The sequence below is a fragment of the Pezoporus flaviventris genome, unplaced genomic scaffold, assembly GCF_033815535.1.
Source record: "Pezoporus flaviventris isolate CSIRO_AGI_PZ_B2104156 unplaced genomic scaffold, CSIRO_AGI_Pfla_v1 ptg000090l, whole genome shotgun sequence".
Taxonomy (NCBI): domain Eukaryota; kingdom Metazoa; phylum Chordata; class Aves; order Psittaciformes; family Psittacidae; genus Pezoporus; species Pezoporus flaviventris.
The window spans coordinates 4762749-4789442 of NW_026892638.1; the positions used below are offsets into that span (position 1 = coordinate 4762749).

Here is a 26694-nt window from a genome sequence, read left to right on the forward strand (position 1 = left end):
TACTCAGTGACAGAAGGATGTATTAGATGATGGCTTCCGGCCTTAAACCCTGTAATTCTCAACGTCATGAATCTACTGACATTTACAAGCATACCCAAGATGTGACACCAGTAAGCAATTTACAATAATGCATGTTATTAATGTGCCACTAGAGTACAGAGTAAAAGCCCAGGTGGTCTTACAAAACACTTTGCTGGAACCTATTTAGAGCTGTAATTCTTAGTGTTCTGCAAGGGAATTGTTTTTAAATTACAGTTTTAAACAGCACTCTATTAAATTCAAATGTATTTTTAATAACTTTTTATAAATGAGTTGCATGTTCTGCTGAGAGATCTATGGTATTGTTTACATTACTAAACAAAGTAATAGATAAAAAAAAGGTGTTTATTAGCAATGTAATTAACTATTAAAAATTACAGAAGTGCTTCGTAGACCTCTGGAAAGTTAACCCAGCAACTGGTTGTCACATTGAACATCTCAATGAAAAACACTGATCCTAGAATATTGCAGATGAAGTGTATCAACAACCTGCACCAGCCAAGACCTCGCAAAAATCACGCTACAACCTCACTCACTCCCGCTCCTCCACACTTTCAACAGATAGTTCTGAAATTTTCCCTGCAGCCAGAATAGCCTCCTTGTATGCACAAACTGAAACGTTCAACTGATGTTGGCTGGTCCTGAAACACTGAGCCGAGAAGACAGATAAACATAATGAAAGTATCTGGCCAAAAACTGTAAGCGAAAAACTCCCTAGTCTTTGTCCAAATATAATTTGGCTCATTATTATAGAAGACAGCAAAAAAACAGCACAAGGTGCCATTCAATACAATGAGTTTATGTATCCTTGCTCACATTCCACCACAGTATCTCATTTCGCTTTCCTAGGCAGCATCATTTTTGTACCTACCTGTGAAAGCTCCAAAATAATATGCCATACAAAGTCAAAAATCAAGCAACATAATGGTATACCTTTTGTGACAATTTCTTCTTCTAGGAAAGTCCCAGACTAGTTACATCAGATTTAGACAACCTCCGACCATACTTCACATACAATAAGAACAATTTAAAAATCTAATCTTAAATTAGAAAGCAATAAAAATAGCTCAATTAATAAAAGTCTCTTGTCAACAGACACCAAGCTCATATCAAAACTGTAAAAAGCCTGAGAAATCAGGCTTTAATAATGATTATGGTCTCAATCTGCACTGCCTTTGAATAGAAAAGAAACATCATAAAAAAAAATTGAGGCAAAAATAGACTTCTTGAAGAGTTCTACATTAGAGTTTAAGCAGTTATTTAAAAAAAAAAAAAAAATAATTCCAGAGGCTTGGTACACAGAGATAACCCAAAGCCTGGCTCTTAATGAATATTTCTTTACCTGGTCTTTGTTTAAACTGTATTTCAGTGCTAACTGATGCCATTTAACTTTCCTGTGGTTATTTTTTCTACAGAAATATACTGAAAACATAAAAAAAAAAATCTATAAATAGTTTTGTAAGATCATCATGGTATCTGAGTGTCTTCTTCAAAAAGTTAAAGCACCAATAAGGAATTTCCTAATTCTATAATCCAGCCCACACCCCAACACCCTACACCTGTCCATCAACAACTAGTATGTACCTAAAGTTACCAAGTCCTTTTTTGCCTGATTGATTGATAACTGATTCCTTATTAAGGCCCCATTATGCACACCAATGTATGCCTGCAGAAGCTCCTCCCCAACAGCTTTTTAAGGCTACAGTATGTATGCCTGAATTCTTTTTAAAAACACACCTCCTGGTTCTCTTTAGATCAGACAAACAGGGGTCAGCAGCATTCTGGAGGGAAGCAAGCAGCAGAAATACAGCCATCAATCTTCCACCAAAAAAAAAAAAAAAAAAGAAAAAAATTTGAAGGTCATTGTCTTTTCTTAATGTCTTACGCTTATGTAAAGCCTTATACACATTTCCACAGGGAATTCAATGATTACAGACAAGCACAAATGAATAATATAACGTTGTCTGTTAGGAGACAATATTTTCTTCCAGGAAAGCAGATACTGAAAATATGGCATCAAGTTTCAGCAGAAAGCTCTGGCAATTAATCCCAGGAAAGTAATGATACGTTATAAAGATAGTTAAAAAGATATCAAGAGAACATCTTCCCTGTCCCCAAGCAAGATCCATATATTACCCCTATCACTCCATCCAGCTGCTTGTCTCACCCACAACTCCTCCCAGGTACTCCACTCCTCTGCTTCACAATTCAGAGACACACAAGTGTTTCAACAATGTCTAAGTTGAATCCCCCTTGTTCCGATTTAAACATTATGTCTTGCTTTGTATCCCAGTAACATAGAGAACACTTATCTCCTACTTGTGGCAGATGTTTTACATAGTTGAATGTTTTCACAATCACCCCTTCTATGGAGTGAATAATCCCTGCTTGGTAAACATTTTTCCATAGATCATGTCAAGTTTCCAAAGCAGCTGACACTTGATATGTGTTGTCCAGCTGATAACATCTCAACATACAGCAGTTCAAGCCTAAATGCAGGACACCAGCTGAAGATCTTGTTAAATTCTGCATGGGATAGAACAATGTTGCATGCCTTGCAGCTCAAATCATGAGCTTTCCAGCATGATACTCCCTCTTCTCCCATCTCTTCCTCCCCGAAAGCATCACACTGTGGAACCATTATACCTCTCAGATCCTCTTCTGCAAGCCACCACCTATCCAACTATCTTGCATGCAAAAAAGCTCGTTATTTTCTGCTGAAATAAGATGTCTCCAGCTTGTCCTGTTTTACTCAGTACATTTTCTCCAGGTTGTCAGATTGATTTTGAAACCCCATACGGTTTTTCAATATACTTGCATTCTTCCCAGCTTGGTGTCTGCTGCAAATGTAATAAAACACATCTATCCCATCATCTAGGCCACTAATGTAAGATAATGACTATAGCCAGTCATCCAGGTTTCTTACACCTGCAGTACAGTGTGATTTCCTGCTTCGTGTTTCTACTCTGCATGTAACATAGAAGAAGGTTCTCAACATTGACAATATCCCCACTCCCACACAGATTTGTTGGAATGTCTTATTGGTAAAACTTAGCTAAAAACCAAACAAACAAACAAACAAAAACCACAAACAACACACATTAAAAAAAAAAAGAAAAAAGAAAAAAAACACACTACCACACAACAAAACAAAACAACTGAACAAAGTTCAGATTTATAAAGCAGTAATCTAAAAGCTTTCTGGATTTAGACAGATATATTGTTGGTACTTCTGACAGACTTGTTTCAACCAAAAAAATCAAGACATGTCTAAATGCAAATGAAAAAATTTTAAGGGTCTCCTAGCAGAATCTTGGAGAGAAGCACCCACAAAGTATGACAACAATCCATAGAGACTCATCTTCAGCAGCATCTCAGTGATACCAAGAAGAAGCAACAGAACAGCTGAGGCTGGGTCTCAAGGGCACACTCATGGCTGTAGAACATGTCTCGTTTAATCCCATTTCCATCATATGGCTTTTTGAAGTGGAATGTGCATCTAGTTCCCTGACAGTACCACTTAGAAGAGAGGAAACAAAGCATTCCTAACATAGATGTTTCCTGCATAGCCTCTACAAAGGCACAGAAGACCTTTTCCATTTAGACTAGAATGGCAAGAAATTCTTCTGTAGAATGCATGTAGGTCCAAGCTACATGCAGAGCCCCATGTTAGTGATACCTGGGATAGCATGTTTGTCTCAAATGCTATGCTGGCCTCCACTGCCTAGGGTTAGGACCACACTAAACATTTACGAGAGAAGCCACTGGCGTATGAGGAAATGTGATTACGTGCAATTACACTGTTTTTCGTACTCTAGCAACCAACACACAATGAATGTAAAGTATGAGACTCCCTAAACCTGGGTTAGCCTTTTAGACTGCCACTTACTCCCCAAGTGGCAGTTTTCTGCCATTCCTTTCAGGCAAGCATGGCAATATTATGGATCTACTTATCCCCTGTACTCTTTCTGACCTTTTCACATGCCTATGTGAGCTGTCACAACACACCTCATTAAACCCCACAGGTATAAGCTTGACTGTCTTGCTAGAAAAAAACATGACAGAGAAATGCAAACACTGCCACATTTGGGAGAAAGGACAAGATGGCAGAGACAGCAGAGAAGAGCAGCACATGGATGGCAGAGAAGTATGCTAATGCCAGGTTAACTGTTGCCACAACTCGCGCCAGTCTGAAGAGGCAGAAATGGCCGGTAAGTCCTTACAGAACAGAAATGTATCCTGCCATAGCAGCATTTTTCATCTCCAACTCCGTAAGTGGTCTGTCACACTGCCATCTATCCCTCACCTCTCCTTTCAGCCCAGCACAGAAGCCACCACTTTGCTGCCCATGGTTTTGGCTGAAGCAATCTATTACATTTCTGCAACCTGCAGTCTCACAGTGAGCTATCAACCCCTCCACAAAGACTGCCCATGCTGCCTGCCCCACATTTCAGTCCCAGGAGCCATCACCCATCCTCCCATACACAAAGCACTTGCCAACCAACTTCCTGGAATGCCTATTCACGCCTAAACCTGGCTGAGGATCCCTTCCCCAGTTCTCCACTGCTGTGTCCCAGAGAACACACCTACAAGGAAGGTGCTTGGTTTTAGGCAGAGAATGAAAATACAAATGGACCGAAAACCTCCAGCAAAACAGAACTGTGTCAAGAACTGCATTCCGTCAACAAAGCTTCCTAAGAGGGTAAACATGACCCATACCTGGAGGCAGATACTAGGTTGGAGAGATGTCAAAAGGACCCAGAAGTTTTAAGTAGAGATAGAAGTGGTGGTAGAGTTAAAAATGGCCACAGCCACAAACATTCTGCAGTATGCTCACACGGGTAACAAGAAGCAGCCAGTGTGGCCTAACTACAGAGAAGGCACCACTCCCAGCTAAGGACAATGGATGCCCTGACAGTCAGAACACAGCGCCTCCTACTGCCAAATTGTACTCTGGCTGCTTTTCAAGTCTGTCTATGGACCATGGACACATATTCCTGACCAAAATGAAACCAGCCTTTCTCCTCCTCCAACTCTTCCTGCAGCTGTCTCACCCACTCCTGCCCAGGACTATAGTGTAAAGACTTCAGAGGAGTATGCATCAGGATTGTTGGCATCTCACAGTTCATTCAAGATGCCTGCTAATGAGACATGCCTGCTTTGCTGCTTCCCAAGATCCAGCTATTGTTCCTGGTCCTCCAAAAGGAAATGTTCCTCTTCTGAAATTTTAATCTGCCAGTCCCTCTCACATCCAGCAGCAATACCCAATACTGACACTGAAGTAGTTTTTACTTTTCTCAAGGCACAGGTTAACGAGTAGAATCCATTCCTCAAGGCCCCAGACTGGCATTTTTAGGAAGGCAAAAGACTGTTGGGAGGACAGCTGTAAAAAGAAAAGGGGGAAAAGAGGGAGACAATCATAGCCAAAACGTACAGAAAAGAGCCCATCATGGGGAGACTGACACAGAAGACAGGCTGAGTATAAAAGATGACTATCTTAGTGAAAGAGGAAGATGAGAACCAAAAAAACCTGTGGATCATGAATGACAGCCAATGTGAAGGCACAGATACCATCCAGAGCTCTTGACGTAAGAAAGGTAGCACATGAGGACATTATATGAACTCAGTAGTCCAAGAGCATTTTCCTAGTACACATGCACAAACTTACTGGTCCCTTACTTCCCAATTTGGTGTAGGAGTACATAAGACTAACCATCTGCAGAGGATGGTTTGTCTTAATTAATTTTGGTTTTGTCCAAAATCAGTCTCTAGGGTGCATGTTAACAGAACAATACAGTATAAGAAAATAGAGTAGAACACTACTGCAAACTAAAGAGGCTAATATTAGAAAGTATTTACACAGCTACTTTCTCAGGTGGTCTTCCCATATTTTCACTCAAGGGTATGCAGCAACTAGGATGAAGATCCTGACTTGAAGTTCTGGGGGAAGCCAGCCCATAGCAGCAGGTTTCATATGCTCTTCAGAAGACACTGAAACATTCTGCGGGAACAGGAGTTTCCCAGATGCTTTATGCCACGGCATTTAACACTGTGGTAGTTCAGCTGAATAGCAAAGAAACTGCGGGTAACAAATACATGAATATTTTTATGATAAGCATCAGTGCTGATTTAGAACACTAAATTTGCATTTCACAGAAAAGAGGGAGGGGGAAAAAAAAAGGACCTCCCACCTCCAGGACAAAACAGAAGTGGCTTACTGTGATTTCATGATCCTGACATCTCTAGGAAGTCAGCCTATACTTCACATAATGAAATGGCAATAACATTGCAAATTTCAAGGGGGAAATCTATAATGAAAGAATGCCTGCCTGAAGATGCCAGGCAGACAGATCCCTGATGTTCAGCAACTGCCCCTTGTAGCTGACAGATATTTACAATACTATCTTACAATATATTACAATACAGTAATATTGCTACCAGAGGAACAAACGTATTGTGCAGAAACCCGAGTGCATCTTTCCTTAAAATAAAAACAAACATTTATTTGTAGGTTATACCTCACCTTTAACCTCACCAAAAAAACTAAACAAAAAAAAACCACCCCAATCCCCTTCCAAACGCCTCCCCCCCTAAACAAAAACAGGGAGAAAAAAAAAAATCTATTATTAGAATTCTTTAAGCACAGCACAGGTTCATCAAACAATCATATAATCTCCCACCATGATCCCAATCCTACAGAGGCTAAATGTGCGTGAGCTAGATACGTGCACAGCCTCAGAAAGCCCTCTCTGTAGATTAACAGATTATTCAGATCAGCACCAAAATAGCATCAGCACCAAAAAAAAAAACAACAAAATCAATTCATCAATACAGCATTGTGCAGCCTTGATCATGCAATTCATGAGGACATTACGACTCCTTTGTGACAAACAATTCTTTCTGACAAACTTCAAATTTTCCTAAACTGAGGAAAACTGGACTTCCCAAAACAAATGCCACTGTGAAAAACCAAACAAATGAGAAGCTGTTTCAGTATGTCAGATTTTTGAGGGTTCTGTGGTATTCTGGGCTGTGTTAAGTACATCTATGTGATTAAAGAATGTAAGACAATGCTCTACATATGTTACATTAGTACAACAAAGAATAGTTTTGAAATGCACAAAAAAGTCATCACTACCTGACTTTTTTTAAATGTATGCATAAAGACTGTGTGCATGCACACACACAAACAGGAGCATAAATTTACCAATAACAAGGTTTCACAAAGCTTTAAAATATCCTCAAGCAGTGGATACATCTTTCACTGAAAAGGGACATGATGAATTACATTAAAACAGATAGTTCCTTTCTGTGACACATGATGTGATAAATCAAAGGGAAGATGTTAACTGTGTAAAACCCATATATATACTAGCAAAACCTGAGTTGAAAGACAACATGCAGTGACAGGTAGAAATATTAATACCAGTACAAACAAAGCAGGGAGGCAAACGTGCATGTGAAAGCAGCAGAAGAAACAATGGAACAAGATTTAATAGAACACGCTATAGTGATAGTCAAGGACACAACTAACAGCAACAAAATACTAACTGATGTGTGTTTATATCAAAATCAGACCTGTGCTCTCCACAGCATAAAGGACTCGTATGCCTGAGACCCTGCACCGACAACAGGAAGGTGGCAACAAAGCTACACAGCACGCTGCACATGCCATTACTCTTCCTGTTAGCCCGACACAACTCTAAAACAAGGAAACACAGACAATGGGCACCAGACCTGGATAAAATTTATGGGGGCTGAAGTAAGCAAAATTGTGAGGGAAAACGATCATGATATGGTAAATGTTGGCTCCTAAAGCATACAAAAAATATGTCCAAAACAAAGTTTTTCATTGTTAATCACAAGGAACCCAAGAGATGCAATGAGAGTTCAACATCTGGTGGCCCTTGTCCTACATCCGATAAGCAAAGCCCAAACACACAGACTTTGTGAGGTATAAATTCCTGGTTCAGAATTTGCATCAAAATCTCAATAAAGCATACATTAAATACATTTAGAGTTCATTAAATACATTTAGAGTTCATTAATGTACCTCAGAAAAGATGCCAGTGGAGAAACCTCCTTTATAAAGTCATTTTTTTAATGCGTTCACAATATTTTATCAGCTGGCTTGACGCCATTCAGCATTTTTATCAGCAATAAGGAAATCAGATTTAAAGCCACTGCTGAAAGTTCAAGGGTTACACACTGAAGAAATTGTAAGTATTGAAGGTGATAAGGTTTACACATACAAAGCCATGTGCATCTCTTGGTAATCTATACTCCTGTAAACAAAAATGCATTTTAATGACAAACGCAATGTTAAGCATCTAGAAACTTAAGAGTGCCCCCTTTCAACTAGTTTTCTTTTCATGATCAATGCTTTGTTATTACAAAGATAAAAGATTAATATGTTGGACACAATCATTTTAAAGTCTAAAGCAGAGTTTCAGCTTAAACTCAGATGAAGCTGAAAAAAATGACCAGATAAAGTGGAAATGAAAATAAAATGGAAGGAAAAACAAAATCTCATTCTGCTTTCAGGACTCTAAAGTATAAGACCTCAGCTCTACCCACAGCTTGCATTCCTTCCAGAAATGCCCTCCTTCTTTGACAAAGCTGAACTGTATTATCTGCTGATACGAAAATAGCTATTCTTGACTATGACACCAAAAAAGCCAGGATTTCTTTTTACTACATCTGAAAAAGCCTAATGTAACTAACTCAACAGAATAAAGTTCTTTTTTTGTTTTTTGGGGTTTTTTTTTTTAGATACAATTGACATCAGCAAACTAAGTCTATTGCTCTAATACACAGCTAAGTGTGATAAAAGCATCTGATGCACATGCAGCGGAAGTGGAATTTCGTGAACAGGTGGACCCATAGCTAAGCATAAGCTGTATCCACAGCTGCACCAGCCAAGCTATCCAAGTCTGAAGACAAAATGGGCTAGCTCCTGCCCATCCTGGCTCACAAGCGTTCTTGCTTACCTATTTTTCCCCCTTCACTTCCTGCCAAAGTTCAACACACTAGACATGCAACAAGGACTTTTTGTGGGGGCAAGCTCCGTTGTATGGGCAAATTCAAAGTCCTGAAGCTGCCATTAGATGTAATCTTCTATCAGTGCACACTAATTTGCAGTAAAAATGCCTTCCAAAAGAAGATTTGTGAGACACAGATAAAGAAGCAGACACTCTAAAGAACAAACTGATCTAAATCTTTGTATTTTCTCTCAGTGTAACAATGGTACTTATGAAAAATACTCAGGTCAACTTGTTTACTTCATCTCCACACAAACAGCAGTAGCAGCAAAGTATATACGGAAGAGAACTACAGCAATATAAATTTCCAGTTCAGCACTGTTTCACAGCTCTGCAGAAAGTTCTCTCAAATTTTTATCCTGTAATAATTTTAACAGGATATCGCACATTATTGTAATCTACAGTGCTCAATTTCTCTCAGTGACCACCAGATTACAGAGGCTGTGCACTTTCAGGGAAAATTAATAGAAAGCTTTAAAACATTAATTAACAGAGAAAGAGTTTTTATTTTACTTGGGAACACAAATATTTACTAACTTGAGTATCTCAAGACTGCATTTTGAATAATTTTTTTAATTAACATGGAAAACATTTCTCAAAAATCTAGTATTACAGTGGTATGTCTAAAATTGCTTAGATAATATTTTCCAAAACTAATAACTATGTTCTAGAACTTAAATGAACTTTGTCTTCAGCTGTAATAAATGAAATTTGAATTTCTGTGCTGACATACGACCACACAAGCACTTTCAGCACAACAGCACCCTTCTGCAAAAATACATTTGGACAAAAAATACTGCAAAGCTACATGCATAAGCACACAAACAGGTCTTGAAACATACACACGTGAGACAAAGGAAGTAGCAGTCTTTCTTACATGTGTTGGAGGGATTGGAGGATTTTGCTTAATTTTCAATTCTTCACAGTTATTCAAAAATAATTTTCTTGACTGTCTTTGACAGTTGTGTCTTCCAAACCACAAAGAAGCCTATGCAATTTGGGAGAGAAAGCTCAGGGGCAGCTGTTGGGAGAGAGCTAAGCTTGCACAGTCAATGTATTTTACTTTTAAGGTTTCCTTTGAGTGTTCTGATGTCCAATCCAAACACTTTTCCTATCACAGGTCACCTATATACAAGATCTTTTACAGATAAATCTATGTGTAAGCATACATATACATGTGCTCACAGAAACTGTCAATCAAATTCCAGTTTTGTCATTTCATCCACCTACATGACAGTGGCCTTAGAACTTTATTTACTTCATAATTCCATTCCACTCAATTTCTCTTTCTCACTTTTTCCTTGAGGTTAACTGATAGTCTATATTTGTCATTGATAGAAACTTTCCTGCAAAACTCTTATCAACTTTCTTGAAACTTAATTGAGCCCCTAAGCAAGCAGTGGTTTTAACTAGCAATTCCCTTGAATTCAAACTCTTGCATAGCTGTTATCCAAGGATATCAGCTGCTTCACTGTAATGCATGAATGAATTTTATGAAAATTCTGTGACCAACTTTGACATTCCCACAGGTGCAAGTAGATTATGTAGCTGCTACTACTGCACTAGAGTCTGGATTTCATAATTACTGAAATTAGTTTAAGAAATGTCAGGAGAAGGACAGATGCAGCAGCAAAAAAAATACATGAAAGTTATCTAGCTCTGAACTGAATTGAAATTGATAATTTAAAAGAAAAAGGAAAGAGAACTGATTTAGTGTGGAAAAGTCAGGTATATAGTCTTTCTTTAAGAGTTGCTATGCAACAACTATGTAAAGTCAGACCTTGATTTAGTTGTAGGAGACCCACAGAAAGCTTAACTTACTTCATGAGATCTAGAATGAGGCCCCACAGCCACAGACAATCTAGGGAAGAGTTAAGATAGCCAGTCTAGAATAGGCATAAAAAAATATTTCAATAGATATAAATGAAAGTTTAAATATTTTGCAAACTAGCTCTTTGAAACATACACATGTGAACCATAAGACACTTTTCCTGATGCATCCCTCCTTCCTTTCTACCTCTGACCGTATCACATAAGAGAATAACAGACCATTTAAAAGCTATGGGGATGAGGGGGTGGAGGGTGGAAAACAGTACCAGTCATTCATCAACTCAAACCACACTCTCCAAGCTTCCCTACCAGACCACTCCTGAAAAACTTCACCCTGTCCTTCTTAAAGCTGCGTTCTTGGTATGCCATTGGCTCTGAAGCTCCAGAAAGTAAAGTGACATACACCTACCTGAGGCATTCAGGACCTTCAGATGTTTGTGGCAATGAAAACATATGAATTCTCACATTTTGAAATTCAATCTTCATGGCAACATGCATATAACATGCAAATACAGCAGTAACATGACCCCCGCACACAACCCCTAATGGTACAACCCTTGCTAATCTCAGCACTATAAGCCCTGTGAACTAAGGTAGTATTAAAGATATTTTAAAATACCATCTGAAGAATTTTTAAGCCCTTAATAACTAGATATGATTATGCTGACAAGGGGCTATTTCTTTTACTGTGCTTTATTAAGATGTCAACAACATTACAGAATGTGCACTTGCATCTTAGTGATCAGCTATAAAAATATATGTATGAAGCAACTGAGGGGATTGCTTTGCAGCCATTTTCCAAACTTGGATGAGTAAATATCTAATAATGTTTCACGTAAAACATCACAGCAAGATTAAGCAAGGTCATGGCTATAGATAAAAAGAAGAGCCTCAAGAGCCACTTTCTGCTCTGGCTGAAGTCAACAACAGTTTAGTGATAAAACTTCAATATGGGCAAGTCCTTTGCCCACACAACAGCTTCATATTAATATTAAGCACAAAGGACACCAAAAACCTTTTTCCTGAACTGTTTTTCTGTCATTGCAATAATCAGGTACTTTACATTGAGTTACTTTTACATTTTCTTGACTTTTCTTAAATAATGGGTTTTCTTACTATTTAGTGTAAGACTTTTTATGTGTCAGAACCAAAAACAACAGTCTTTTTCAAGTCGGCAGATGTCCTATTAAGTAGACTTCCCATATATGCCATTTAAGCCAGAACAACAGAGCACTTAACCAGGCTTACCAAACAATTACAGCTTCAGTTATTCACATACCTGATCTTATTATCATCAAAAGCTACACAGCACTATCAAGTTGAAAACAAGTACAGAAACATAAAACCAAGTAAATGGACTTTTGTGCAAGGGCTTAGGGGTTTATTCACATGTTGGAACACTAACACAGCTTTTTCACACACACAGTGATAAATTAACGTCCTAAGGTATTTTCTGATAGAAAGTAGTAAGTGAACAGTTTGCTTTTTAAGCCATTTTGCTATGTTCTTCTCCCAGTATTTTCCCAATAAATTACTTATAAAGAAAAAGAAATAAAAGATACAAATAAAAAGACAAGCTTTAAAACCAAACAGCTCAAAAACACTAGAAAAACAAAGCCAAGGTACAGAAATCTGAGCAAAGACAACCAAACCACTATATCTTAGTTCATATTATTCTAATTCAGTAACAATTTATACAAGAATATACTATTTTATTTCCACTAATCAATATAGTAGCATAACAATACTACTATATACATTTAGTAGAACTCATCTATTCTTTGTTCCCACCTTTTCATCCACAGGACTAATCACAGAATTTGATATGGAAACGTAAGTTTTACTTATGTGTCGAGTTTCATTTATATCATTGACAAAGAAAACTTATTTCCTCCTTGATTTTTAACAAGAGAAATCTTCAATATAAAATCAAAGTTTCAATGTAAGAACTTCTTGTCATTTTGGAAATCCCTCGTAACAGCTCTTTTAGAAGAGGGGAGTTGGCATAAAAAAGGTCACTGCACAGCCTGCAGGTTTTCATTTACAATCTTAATTTCTTTGTATGCATTCTAAGGCAGATGAGTTGCCACATTTAACCTTCAATTTAACTGTCCTGAAAAGAAAACTAGCGTATTCAAAACCTGATGAAACTACACAGTATATGGTGAGCACAACAGAAAAATCTTGATATACTTACAAACTTCCTCTTCTTGGAAGGCTCAGCTCTTTCTGCAACAGAAAAAAAAGATATACTGTATTAGGAATAAAATACTTTAACTGGAAATGGCCTTTTTGAGACAAGTACTGTAATCCTCCTTTCCCACCATCAGCAGACAGATAGAAGTGGTGTTATCTGGACTACAATAAAAGATGATACAGATTTTACATGAACCACTTTTTACTTGTTGCCTTCTATTCTTACCTGAAATATTAACATTAGCAATGGGAAAAGTCTACACATTTTTGTAAAATATTTCAAACAGAGGGATGTTATAGGAAATCCTTACAGTCACAGCTATGATGCACAATAACAGTATTAAAATTTGCAAGAATCAGTGATAAACATATACTACCTTCTTACCAGCATCCATAAATTGCAGAAAATGTTAACAGCAGGATCAAGACCTAAACAGGTGACCATTGCCACCAAGCTTTCTACACTATGCTTTTTAACCCAAAATAGATTAAGTACATAACAGTTTGGTCAATTATAAATCACTGTAATTTATTATAATCTTCTGCAAAGTAATAGCATAACAGAACTGCTGCCATAGAAACATTTCTACAACTTTTGTTGGGAAGAGTTATATTACTGTTTATGGGACTAACAAGATAGCCTGCTAGCCAAATGGAAATTGCAGACAAATATTTCACTAGCATTTTAGTGTAGAAGAAAGCCATAACATCCATGATATTGTGGCCATCAGAAATAAGCATGATATATACACCCACAAGTAGATTATCTTGTATTTTATAAATCACAGAACAGTTGAGGCTGGAAGGGACCTCTGGAGATCCTCTCGGACAATTACAGCAGGCAACTCAAGATCACATCCAGCTGGGTTCTGAACATGTTGAAAGATGGACACTCCACAGCCCCTGCGGGAAATCTGTTCCAGCATTCAACTACCCTCACGTTTTTCCATTTTTCACACAAACTTATACCCTGAATACTATGTTATTCAAGTCTTCTTTGCAATCATTTCCAGCAGGGAGTACGGGCTGCATTTAAAAAAAAGGACAACTTGTCTGACCTAGAGAATACATTTGAAGTTGAAGAGCACCATGAAAGACAAAGCTGCATATGAGACTGATTCGAGTTTTATGGACAGATGTCTTTGGTCACTGAATTGCATTATTTCATGTTTACTTTCAATATTCTCACAAAAGGCTGTCAAGTAACACTCGACTTCCATTCTAGAATTATTAAAGGGAGCAATCACAGAATTCTCTTTCAAAAGGAAATATATATGTACACATGCATACTGTGTAATTGTGCACAAAAGTTATTTCACATAGCACATCAAATTACAGTTATTGACCAAAAAATGCACATGAAAATACAATAGGATAAAAATAGTTCAACAGGCACCTCAGAAAGGCCGTAAGGGAATGAATAATTCTGTATTCTTTAGAAACTTCTAAATGGTGTGCAGCAAATAAAACCCAGGCTGCTAACTGAATGATAAGGACTAAAATATCAAGTAACTGCTCAATTCCTGAGCGCCACCCATCCTGTTCACTGAATGAGGCAGGAAAAAATAGTGTGAAACAATGTAATTAGAGATCATAAGGCAAAGGCATAGGAGAGCAGAATTAGGGGCCCTGGTAACCAATTCTGCCACTTCCTAGGAAGTTCCAGCAACTGTTCAGAATTTGCAATTTAAAACAACATCTTTTAGCATAACATGTGCTTACATACAAAAGAACGGTTACACCTGCATACAATATTGCATTATGAAGCTGAGTAACTCCCCTAAATTTAAAATGTCATATTCATCATCAACAAAATGTAACTTTAATTTAGAACCCACATACTTCCCTTTGTATGGGTTTCCCCCCCTCCCTCTTCAATATTTACAATGTCATTGTGTTCTATTTCTAATGTAAAACTTTACTTGTAATTCTAGGCACTGTCACACTGTAACAGACAATGCTGGTGGAAAAAGTGCCAAAATGTATGAGCAAGATTTGTACTTGGTTTTGCATCACACTTATCGGAGTTGCAACATGTACCTTAGATTTGTTTATTACGATTGGAAGAGCGAACTGGGTTCTTTTTTATTTTCTTTTTTATTTTTCCTTTCTTTTAATCTTAATGCTTTGCCTACAGTTTATCATTATAACAGTGTAGCAAATGACAGATACAGCCTTCTCTAGACACTAGAAATTGCATTAATTTCTTGGCCCATTTTCACGCATGCCACCCTTTTGGCTACAGAGTAAGGTTCCATGAGAGATGATTCACTGTAACGACTTGTTAGTGAAGATGTTAAGAACTGCCAAGATCTACCCATACAAAGTGAAAAATGAAACAAAACCTTTGGTATCTAATTCATACAGGAACCTTTACAAAACACTGCAAATAAGCATTTGTAAGGCTAGAACAGTATGTTTCTCCATAAGCAAACAAAACAAGGAATAAAACAAATATCCTTTCTGGATAATATTTATAGCCTTATTTCTCCTATATATCACAGTATTAAACTGTGTACGTACTTTTAACAAAAAAAAAAACACAAACAAAAAACAAACAAACAAACAAACAAAAAACAACAAAAAAAACCCATAGTAAACTAAAGCTTGTTTTTCTGTCTCAAAACCCTGAATTTTTACATCTCTTATTCAATTTGTTGGTGCCACTTAGGACTCATCTACCACAAAGATTTCTGCACAGCCTGAAGAAATTATCAGATTATCAACTGCATCAGTACAGACCTTTTTACCCCAGACAAGACTACTAACATTATGCTAGCTTTGTAATACTACCGCAGACCTCCACACCTGGGCCTACACAAAGTATGTAGGAAAAGTGTAAACATGCTCTACATGGAGCTAGCCTATAGTTTAGATAAATCATTTAATTCCTAAGTACATAAAAAAAGATCCATACCATTCAGAAGCTAAAAATGCCACTTTTACTACATTTCTCCCAGCTGTTTTACCCACAGCCACCAAAAACAGGAAAGCTGGAATGAAGGCTTGTAACACTCTAGCTCCAATCTCAGTTACACTAAAATGACCAGTAACAACTTCACAGTTTTCTGGCATTACCATGTTTCCTTTCTGAAAGCCTCAATAAAAGACTCAAAAGACTGGCTGTTTCAGTTCTGCTGCACAGCATCCAACACATATGGACAGCTGAAGGTAAAAGCTTAGCGGTGTCAAGACCTCCAGGTCAAGTACTTAGCAGGCAAACCCCTGGAGTACTGAAAAAAAGATGCGCTAGCTACCACTCTGCATGGTTCTCAGCACCAGTTCTGCCCAGAGGGCAACACTGTGCTCTTTTGTCCTTTGTTGAATCCTCTTCCGGCTATTTCAAGACGGGCTGGTTCTAGGGCTTTTTCATTCCACTATAGTAACACAAAGCAGACTTAATGGACTAGATACTCTTGCCATAGAGGCATTTTGCGTTTCAAAACCCGTTGTCTGGAAACATAATAAGCCTTGCCTTAGGTTTAAGAGATCTGTGCCTGCTATGCTAAATTGCTATAATGCTGCATTAAGAACCATGTGTACTGAATTTAATTGCAGCTATCATTATTCACTCAAACTCCATACTCTGTGACTTTTACTATCAATAACATGGTTCTACAAGCACAGACACTTATTTCAATAATTATGATTTCTCCCCTGGTCCTACATACCTATAAGCCACTTCAGTATGGACAAGTTCAGTCAATGCACCAGCATGCAAATATCTGGTCTTACAAAAAACTCCACACTTGCTGAATAAAGCACACTGAGCTTTATTCTGTGTCAAAGTCTTCAGGGAAGACTATTAACTAGAAAAATGATCTAAATAACAGAACAGAGCAAATTACCAGAAAAATTAAAATACTGAATTTCCTCCCATATATGGGAGGGAGATGCCATTAGCTTATTGCTCATTGCTGGGTTTAATTCTAAAGAATCAGTAAAAAGCTGACACATTCATAAACTGCTAAAGGCACAATTCATGCTGTCAATACAGGTTGAATTTAAAGCCACAGCTAATCTGCTACATCTTCCAACAATTGAAATTATTCAGAATTCAATTCAATAAATGTTCAAATATTCAGAAAGTCTTATTTTTGAGAGTTTTCAGTTGTCCATGTAGTCATGTGAAAGAATGAATCTTTTAAAGGCAAAATTCAGTAATGCATTCTCCAGTTGAGGAGTTAAGTGTGGTAAGATTAAGGATGAGGGGCTTTTTTCCACTACCCATCTGTCATAGTCTGTAATGTGTGTTAGATCTTAATACACTGAATTAAGAATAGGTTAACATTGTAACATTAACACTGCATTAATAACAGTAGGAAAAAAAAATCAGCAATGGCAGACAATTCACCTTATCATAATCACTGACAGCAAGAGCTACTGCTTTGAAGGATAAGTTTGAAGGATTTTCTTCTTAAGCAATTACTATGTTTTTGCTGAAGAAAAGCTGGAGGATGACAGCAGATCCTGCATTTGGATTTGGAAATAAGGGAAAAAAGCAGGTCAAGTAATATAACGTAGGATTGTTTTGATTTATCAGGAAAAGGGGTTGCATTGTGCAAGAGCTTTTTACAAACTTATCTTGACTTCTTTATAAGATTTATATATTAAGCCATTGTATTAATCCATTCTAAATATCTTCTAAGTGAGGTGGTGGCAGATTATGCTTTCTATCTGATTGCTTCCTACTTTGCTAACAGTCAGTTCTTCAGATTCACAGAGCACGCTACCAAGGGGCTCAGCATGGAGACAGATCAAGCCCCCCAAAAGCCAGGTGTTACACCGAATGTGTCTCTTCTGCTGTAATTTTGTTTCTCTGTCAAAGCTGTACTTTGTTCTTACGCCAAATTACAATGTTTCCTGGTTCCAAGAATACCAAATGTCTGTCTTGAAATGTTTTTTTTTTATTGACACTAGGATTAAATTTCAGGAGTGGCCACTGACTTTAAAATTTCCAGTTCAAAACAGGACCAAGCAATTTCTTTTCAGTTCAAAACAGGACCAACCAATTTCAGAACAGTGCAAAAAGGTGTTCAGCTATTTGTCAGTCAAGGTCCTCTCAATCAGATCTGACTTCTTACAAAACATGTGTAACTATAAAACCATTATCCCTTCTAGATGACACGAGTGAGTTCGTGTTTGGACCACCTCTTTCTCCTAATCTGAACTGTCTTAACCAAGCTGCAATTCAATATTCACTTTTCTCAGGAAAATTGTACTGATACTTACTGGTAACACAAGTCCCAGTCAAGGTGACTACTTTTCCCTGTCCACACTGGCTGCCAAGGAGCTAGGCATTTGTAATACCTTACAATAAAGTCTGATATTCTGCCTTTCAGCTGAAGGCTTTGATGTTCTTTCTTGTCAATCCAGATGCAGCCACCAGCCTACCAGGGTTTTTTCTTAGTATACACCCTCACCAAATTAGATTAAAGGTCATTGCTTTGCAAGCATTTTCATGAATGAAAATTGCCACTTCTGCATTGGCAAGCTCTGGAAGCTAGTTACTGCTACTGAGTAAGACTCCATTCACAGTTCTCCCTGCAGAATGCTGCTTGGCACAGAAAACAAGGCTTCTTTTAAATATTTTTAACTGCATTTGAACATACGAAGATGTTATTCTGTATGGTATGAACCTTCAAAGTATACAAAATGATTTAATCTAACACAGTGTTAGAAAACCCATGCTCTAGGACTGCAAAGTATTTGAAACACCAACACTAAACAGATTCCAGCTACCAAATTCACAAGAATATTCCCATACAGTCATCGAATGATTAAGGTTGGAAAGGACCTTAAAATCATCTAGTTCCAATCCCGCTGCCATGGCCAGGGACACCTCACCTTAGGCTATGTCGTCCAAGGCTCTGTCCAACCTGGCCTTGAACACTGCCAGGGATGGAGCATTTACGACTTCTCTGGGCAACCCATTCCAGTGCCTCACCACCCTCACAGTAAAGAACTTCTTCCTTATATCTAACCTGAACTTCCCCTGTTTCAGTTTGAACCCATTACACTTTGGCCAATCACTACAGTCCCTGATGAAGAGTCTCTCTCTGGCATCCTTGTAGGCCCCCTTCAGATACTGGAAGGCTGCTATGAGGTCTCCATGCAGCCTTCTCATCTCCAGAAGCCCTAGCTTTCCCAGCCTATCTTCATATGGGAGGTGCTCCAGCCCCCTGATCATCTTCATGGCCTCCTTTGGGCTTGCTTCAACAGTGCCTTGTCCTTATGTTGAGGACACTAGAGCTGCGCCCATCTTTTCTTTAAAGAGTGCTACTATATACTACATGAGAAGGGAAAAAAAGGGGGGGGGGGGGGGGGAAATCGCACAAGACATAACTGTCAGATGCTGGTATAACTGTTCACCTGAACAAATATGAACAATGATACAGTTTACCAGACTGGAAAACCCTGAATCCACTTTAACTAAAGCCAAGGATTTCTCTGGGTTTTGTCTGATCCTCTAGGCTCTTGCATCAAACAGAAAGCAGTGTTTTTTTATATGGGCTTACTTACATAGGATTTTGCTTACTATTAAAAAGTAAAAGAAAAAAGCAACACCCAAGCACACAGTGGCCAGCTTTGCACTTCTTGACAATACAGTTGCTGGAGACCATTATGCACACAGGAATCTAGTTGCCTTCCTCTTCCCAGCTTCAGCTTATGTTTTGTATTACACAAGGAATATGTTTCAGCAGCTGCTGTTAAATTTTGTTGAAATCAGTAACTAGAAGGTAACATGATTAAGCCTGCTTTTGCATGAATGAGACTTGCCTACATTAAGGCTTTGATTGCAACAGTTTTCGTTAGTCATTTTGCACAGGACAGAAGGGGCCAGAAAAGTCCAAGCATATTTACTCTTTTTTCCAGGACTGACTGCCACTAGTAAAACACAGGCCTTACTCTATCTTGGCACATTAACAATCATTAGCTGGAAGAGACCATGTATGCTGAAAGGGAAAAGTACACTAGAACTAAACTTTAAGCCATGTTAATCAGAGGAATTAGGTCACAAGAGTCTTGCCAAGACACTCTTATGCCCATCATGGCCACGCCAGGACACATAGAGCAGAGCTCTGCACCTGCTCTTTACATACAAGGGTGAAAAGAAGATTTTGGGCAGGCCAGGAACAAAGGATGCAAATAAGTCTCTTCCTCCACCCCCCAAGTCACATGGAACAGAAGTGGCAAGTAGCTACTTTCTCACAGCAGACAACACAAGTATCTCTCTTCTAGGAAAAGGCTAATTTGTATTTGCTGTGTTAATGATTCCAGATCTTCTGCCCTTTATGGAATTAAAGGTCTCAAAATTAGAGATTTTGCTTAATGTTGACATTTTAATCAGTATTTATAAATTTAAATTGGATAGGTTCAGCTGACTCCGCAGCTTACTGATAATAAGCTCCACTGCTGTAGAAAAAAGGCTCATGTTCTAGGGCAAGGGTCACACTGGAAAAAATAAGATTGTCTGCAGACTAGAAGGTAAGTATTAACTCCATTTGTGAAAACAGCTTAGTCAAAATGAAGCTTCATTTTTTCACTTCAAAACTATAGTCACACATTTCTCTCAACAAGCTAAAATCCCTACAGCGCTTTAAATGCCAAATTTGAAAGATCCACACTACTGTTGGCTACTCCAAAAGGAGAACCCATTCTGACTTAGGGAGCCACACTCTCACAATCTGTTGTCTTTGCCACTACTATAAACCTAAACACTGCTCTTCATGGGTCCTCTCAGCACTTTTCCTACCTTGTCTCCTGCTTGTTTGACGAGCTTGCAGCTGAAGTGCAAAATGCTACTGTCACTACTCCTCTTTCCTGTATGGTGTGCAAGAGCACACCCCCACCACCAGCTGTGCACAAATCTTCAATTTCTAGTCAACACTTCAAAGTAAGAAAAAATGATTTGAATCTCTTCAAAGACAATATGGCAAAATATCCCACTAGCCTTACAGATATTACAGTGCTCTCCGTGCTGATGTCATCCAGGTCCTCTAATTAGCTGCAATCTCAATTTTTGAGTATGCACTGCTGGCAAGACAAGAATGAGAAAGGTAGTTTTTCTTTGTGGATTTTAATGCTCTTTTGAAGTATTACTTTCCTTACCAGAAAGGGATCATAACACAATCATTACCAGTCTGCTATTTTTGTTTTCATTCAAAAATCTCGAAAGTCTCTGTGCGCAACAACAGATATATCAGCTGCATCAATCACTGATCTAAAGACTGATGCAAGAGGGAAGCTGATATTGCAAACGTAGCTTCTTAATACTCACAATTTCACTGGAAAAATCCTTGACAAAACAATGCAAATTACTAGACCAGTGCTGGACCACCATCTACAAGAATCTGTGAACTCCTGACAAGAAATCAATCACTGTTTCAGCCTATGCAAAATTGACAGCTAAAACTACAGTGGACAGAAAATCCTTCTTACCTACAGAAAGCAAAAATGTAATACTGGTAAATCCTTTTCCACGATTTATATCATTACTTGGTCTCTCTGTAACTGCTAGCAATAAAGGCAGGTATATTTTATAGTTTTTGCTTGGACTACTAACATTCTAGGCAAATTGAGATAAGGACTTGGATAATCTTTTGGATTATTGCCATTTTATAGTCAATTTCATCCCCCTCCTTGTCCAATATGGCAGATGGATTGTTCCAAGTCAAACCACAGTAAATCACATCAGCAACTGTTTTAAGTTTGTGCAAGCATTACATTTTTTAAATTCTCTTTTACCTTTCACTGATTATCCTATTTATACTGTCTTAATAAGGTCTAACAGGATAAGTGAAGGTTACTCACATTTATACTACTATCTAGTATGTCTGTCTGCAAGTTTATGTCGTAAAATATCTACTAATTAATGACAAGAACTTTTCAAAGGCACAGATATTTCTTGTGTAACTAGTCTCAGAGACCCTCAAAAACAAAACAAAAGGATTAGGACAAACACCTTCACTTACATGTCTATTCAGCATGAAACAGAAGTTATAAGAGTACTCACCCATAGTTTCCTCTATACACTTTCTAGCTGGTTTAAAGCTAGCAGGAAGCAATCCAATCCTAAACAGAGTGTGCAATAGGGAGTAGTAAAAAAATTCATCCTAGTTCCAATACTGATTTACACAAGTCAGCTTGCAGGCTAAGCCCAGCAGCTTTCATCTCTCCTGCAGTCATATCACAAAGATACTTGAGTAAAGGAAAGCACCAGTGTACTTTACATGGTAATTTCCTTAGTGGAGATAAGTACATGCAGAATAAAATAACTCTTGGAGAGGGCAAAAAACGCTGTCTTTTTGATGACACAAATGTTACCTTGGTATGGTTGAAACACCTACCAATACTAGTTTACCCCCCACCTCTGTTCTTAGTAAACGTTTCATGTTCTAGCCCACAGTTTGATCCCACTCCATCCTGTGTTTCTGATCATGCTATGCAGACATTCCACACCTACATGAGGATGTATGTCCACTCATTTAATCGTATCTTTCTGTAATACTGTTTTGCATACATAATAACATTCAGGCTAGCCAAACAATTTCTAATACTATTTCTACCACAGCTATTTCTATTTTTAATCCATCGGGAGGCATGCAAGCACCATTGAGATGAAGGCCACACATTTAAAGTAACAGCTGAAAACATCTAATTATAACTTGCTGTTATCTTCCACAAAACTAAGGTTTTGGTAAGGGAATACTGTGGATTTATTTTGTTTCTGTTTTGGCACAGCAGGTCAAAAATACCCTATCTAGTACCATGAATATTACACTACTGATTGACTGGCTTGTTCAGATTTTATAAGGAAAACAAACTTAACTCACGGAAGAGAAGATCCATTTGTAATATCTGACTGCCAACTATCTTCTGCTTCTATTTATACATCTGCCAGGCTCTCTAACCTTTGGTAAACATAACTTCCTAGCAATCAACTGGCCATCAAATCAACTTATATCAGCTGTTGCCAGAGAGGAGTGCTAGGGAATAGTACTTTTTTCTTCTCTGCACTCCCCTGCTGATTGGATGATTTGGGGTTTTTTTGTAAATGAGCAGATCCCATGGTGAACAAGTTACCGGAATACCTACTCTGGATTACACCCTTCCACTCGTGTTGAGTTTATGGCAAAAGCAATAAAATTCTAAGAATGAATGTGTGTTTAAAACATACTTAAGATGCAGCTTAGTAAGATGCACAATAGTATCTGATCTACCTAGCCATTTATTATTGATAGATATAAATAATTCATTTTTTTACTCAGGCTTCCCACCTATTTAAGACCCCCCCAGCCGCGGTTTGGCAGGGGAAGACATGGCTTTCAATAGCAGACTATTTATTTACAAGCCATAAATCACTGAGGTAGGCAGAGAAGAAAACAGTTCTAGAAAACTTTCATCAGTTTAAAAAGTAGAATATGGCAAAAGTGACTACTACTGTTACTCCAGAAATGCCTTCACAAGCAAGAAAGTCTTGTTTTTTAAAATCTTTATTTACAGATGCTGCTGAAATTGTTTAGCATGAGTTGGGGGAAGATTACCACTCTCTGTAACTAATTAGTAAGGTACCCACACCAGAAAGAATGACTTAAAGCCAAACAAACTCTCTCTGTTGAAATGCTCTCTCTTTCACAACCAGCCTGGAGTTTTCCATGTGACTCATTCTATTATCAGTGTTCTTTCAAGCTAACAATATTCAAAGTAATCTTCATTAACTGTTATTTACAAGTCTTCCAAATTGTACTGGCAACCTATCTAGAATAGAGCTTTATTCTTACTACATATTGAAACATAAGAGTTTGAAAATGATCTGAATGCTTTCCCTTGTAACTTCTCAACCTCCATGCTCCCGTATCAAATCACTAAACCACAATGCCATTCATTTGGGTCCAGGATGATCTGCAGAATGCATGCAGATGCTCACCTAGAGTCAGCTGACCATACACAGAGGACCTTCTGGGCAAAGTTGTACCTCAGTGTCCTCTGATACTGCCCTGCTTCCTAGTCTCCCAAAGACAGTTGTTCTCCCATACCCATGAGGTTAGGAGCCAGATGCAAGAAACCCAGGCACCAGACATGCAGAACAAAACACCCATAACAAGCCCACCAGGATGCTTTCCTGGGCACAAAACCAGTATTTCTTTACTGGTCTGATGATTTTCCCCCACCCCCAGTGTCCTTGACACAGACAACAGTCTGCAAGCTGTGCAGCCTGGGCTTCCGTAATATCCTGCCAGCTGCACAGGAAGGCAAAAGGAATAAAAGGCATCCACCAGCCTTTACAGAGCCAAGAGGCAACATACCATTTCAAAGTAACAAGTTGGTTTGATTTGGGGCTTTTAGTTGTTCTGGGTTGTTGGGGTTTTTTGTTTGTTTATTTGGGGGTTTGTTTCAGGGGTTTTGGGGGGTGTGGGTTTGTGGTACTGTGGTTTCTTAAACTAGAGAAAGAGCTGAATCAACAAGCTTAAAGAAAGGCATGTTAGCTTTGTTAATGGACATTTGCCATCTTCAGTCTGAAAGGACAAAGTAGCTCTTGCTTTAGGATGGTGTCAAGACCATGAAACTGCTGGTTTCTGTGTATCTACCCCTACCACCAGGTAGCTCTTCCTGAGGCATTAAATTTAGACCAAGGAGTGTAATAAAACAAGCTGCTGAAGAAGGTCTGCCAGTCCTGTTGCCTTTCTACAGCTTCCTACTTCCAGAATTACCAGCACAGCTAAGACTCACCCCTATCCTCCTAATCCTTATCAGGAAAGCTTTCCTGATCTCCACAGTCCCAAGAGCAGATGATTAACACCCTGCATGCCCAAGGGGCCTGCCAAGAAGGCACTGCAGCAGGTGTATCTGCAGGTGAAGTCTTTGGTAGTGCTTGGAGACAGGTTGCACTGGTGTTGCCTTTCAAGATAGAGTCCAACTTTCTCAGCTGGATTCTCAACTTCCTTTTACAGTGTAGGCTTTCTTAACCAGCTGCATTGCACATGGATTTCTTCAAGCAGAGTGCTGGTCAGGTTGTCACAGCAACTACAGCTAAGGGTCCCTACTGTCCCACAACAGGGAAGAAGAAGGGTGAAAAGACTCTGATGACACTCCTACTGACTTGCAGCGGTCTGCAGGGAAGTCTGCCAGAAGAAGGCTACTCCTCCCACAAGCACACAACTACTTGTAGCACCTGCTGGAGGTCAGGTTTGTCTTCACCCCTTCTCTTGAGTGGCTTCAGTCCATGGAACAGTACAGCACAGCCCTGACTGTCCTGAGCAAAGATTGCAAAGGTTTTGGGCACAGACTTCTCACTGCTCTCACGTCTACTTCCAGTGCTTGTCCCATGCCAAGCAGCAAATTACACCTCCTTGGTTCAGAATCATAAGGCAATATTCCTGCTCCAAAACTTCTGTCAAAGGGCAGCTGTTGAGGTGCCCAGGCCTATTCCAGACCTTACCTTCCAGGTGGGTTGACATGAGTGGGGTCTGATCATAAGTAAACATGACATTTCCCAGACCTAAGACCTAAAGAAGGATGAGGCAAAGAAGAAAGGAGTGGGAAACATGCGGAAATCATTACCTCAAGTTATTTCAAACAGCCTTTCAGTTGTAGCAATTGATTCCAAGAACATATAGCAGTGGCCAAGGGCCCTGGAAACACCAATCAAGACCCTTTCTGGTCATTCTGCCCCAAAGAAAACACAAGTGCAAATACTGAGAAGGTTGCTCTGCAGCTACCAGATTGAGGTTTTGACAGTGCATCTACTTTCAACAAGAAGCATCCAGGGCTATAGTAGGGCACCGGGGTATGGTGGAAAACTGCTGGAAAAATAAGTAAGGGGAGGGAGCAAACACTAGCACAACTTACAGAACTGCACTTCAGAATACATTTTTCCTCTGGCTTCCTATGCTGAAGGAATTGCCTGGAGTGATTCTAGTGCACATCAATGCACACAAAAAGCGGCTCATCTAGAGCATGGGTTCCTTAAGAGACAGTCTCATTCAGAACTGATTTCTGTTCCTACACAGCAGCCTTCCAGTATCTGAAGGGGGCCTACAAAGGTGCCGGAGAGGGACTCTTCATCAGGGACTGTTAGTGATTGGACAAAGGGTAATGGGTTCAAACTTAAACAGGGGAAGTTTAGATTGGATATAAGGAAGAAGTTCTTTGCTGTAAGGGTGGTGAGGCACTGGAACAGGTTGCCCAAGGAAGTTGCAAATGCTCCATCCCTGGCAGTGTTCAAGGCCAAGTTGGACAGAGCCTTGGGTGACATGGTTTAGTGTGAGGTGTCCCTGCCCGTGGCAGGGGGGTTGGAACTTGATGCTCTTAAGGTCCTTTCCAAACCTAAGTAGAATCATAGAATTCATTCTACTTAACTAATCCTTAAAATATATACACATACATATATACATACACACACTTTTCATTCACTTTTGCCTCTGTAAACACCAAAATGCTCTTTTCCAGAGCCCCAAAAGAATAGTTATTATCGACAGTGTTGTTACAGGCTAAAAGGAATAAACAATATAAGCTGGCACAGTTAAAAAGTCAACACATTTAGCAACAGGAAGATAGGTCTGACAACAGTGACTGGAGTCACAAT

At 38.8% G+C, this 26694-nt stretch overlaps 1 protein-coding gene across 4 annotated transcripts in view; it reads right to left on the reverse strand.

The window, feature by feature from the left end:
* The window catches only part of MAST4 (microtubule associated serine/threonine kinase family member 4), a 274847-nt gene that overhangs the window by 140853 nt on the left and 107300 nt on the right, over window positions 1-26694 (reverse strand). For all 4 annotated transcript variants that reach the window (XM_061475791.1, XM_061475790.1, XM_061475792.1 and 1 more), the window contains one exon: window positions 13108-13139. In XM_061475791.1, the coding sequence (XP_061331775.1) occupies window positions 13108-13139 (32 nt within the window). The remainder of the gene's footprint in view (window positions 1-13107; window positions 13140-26694) is intronic.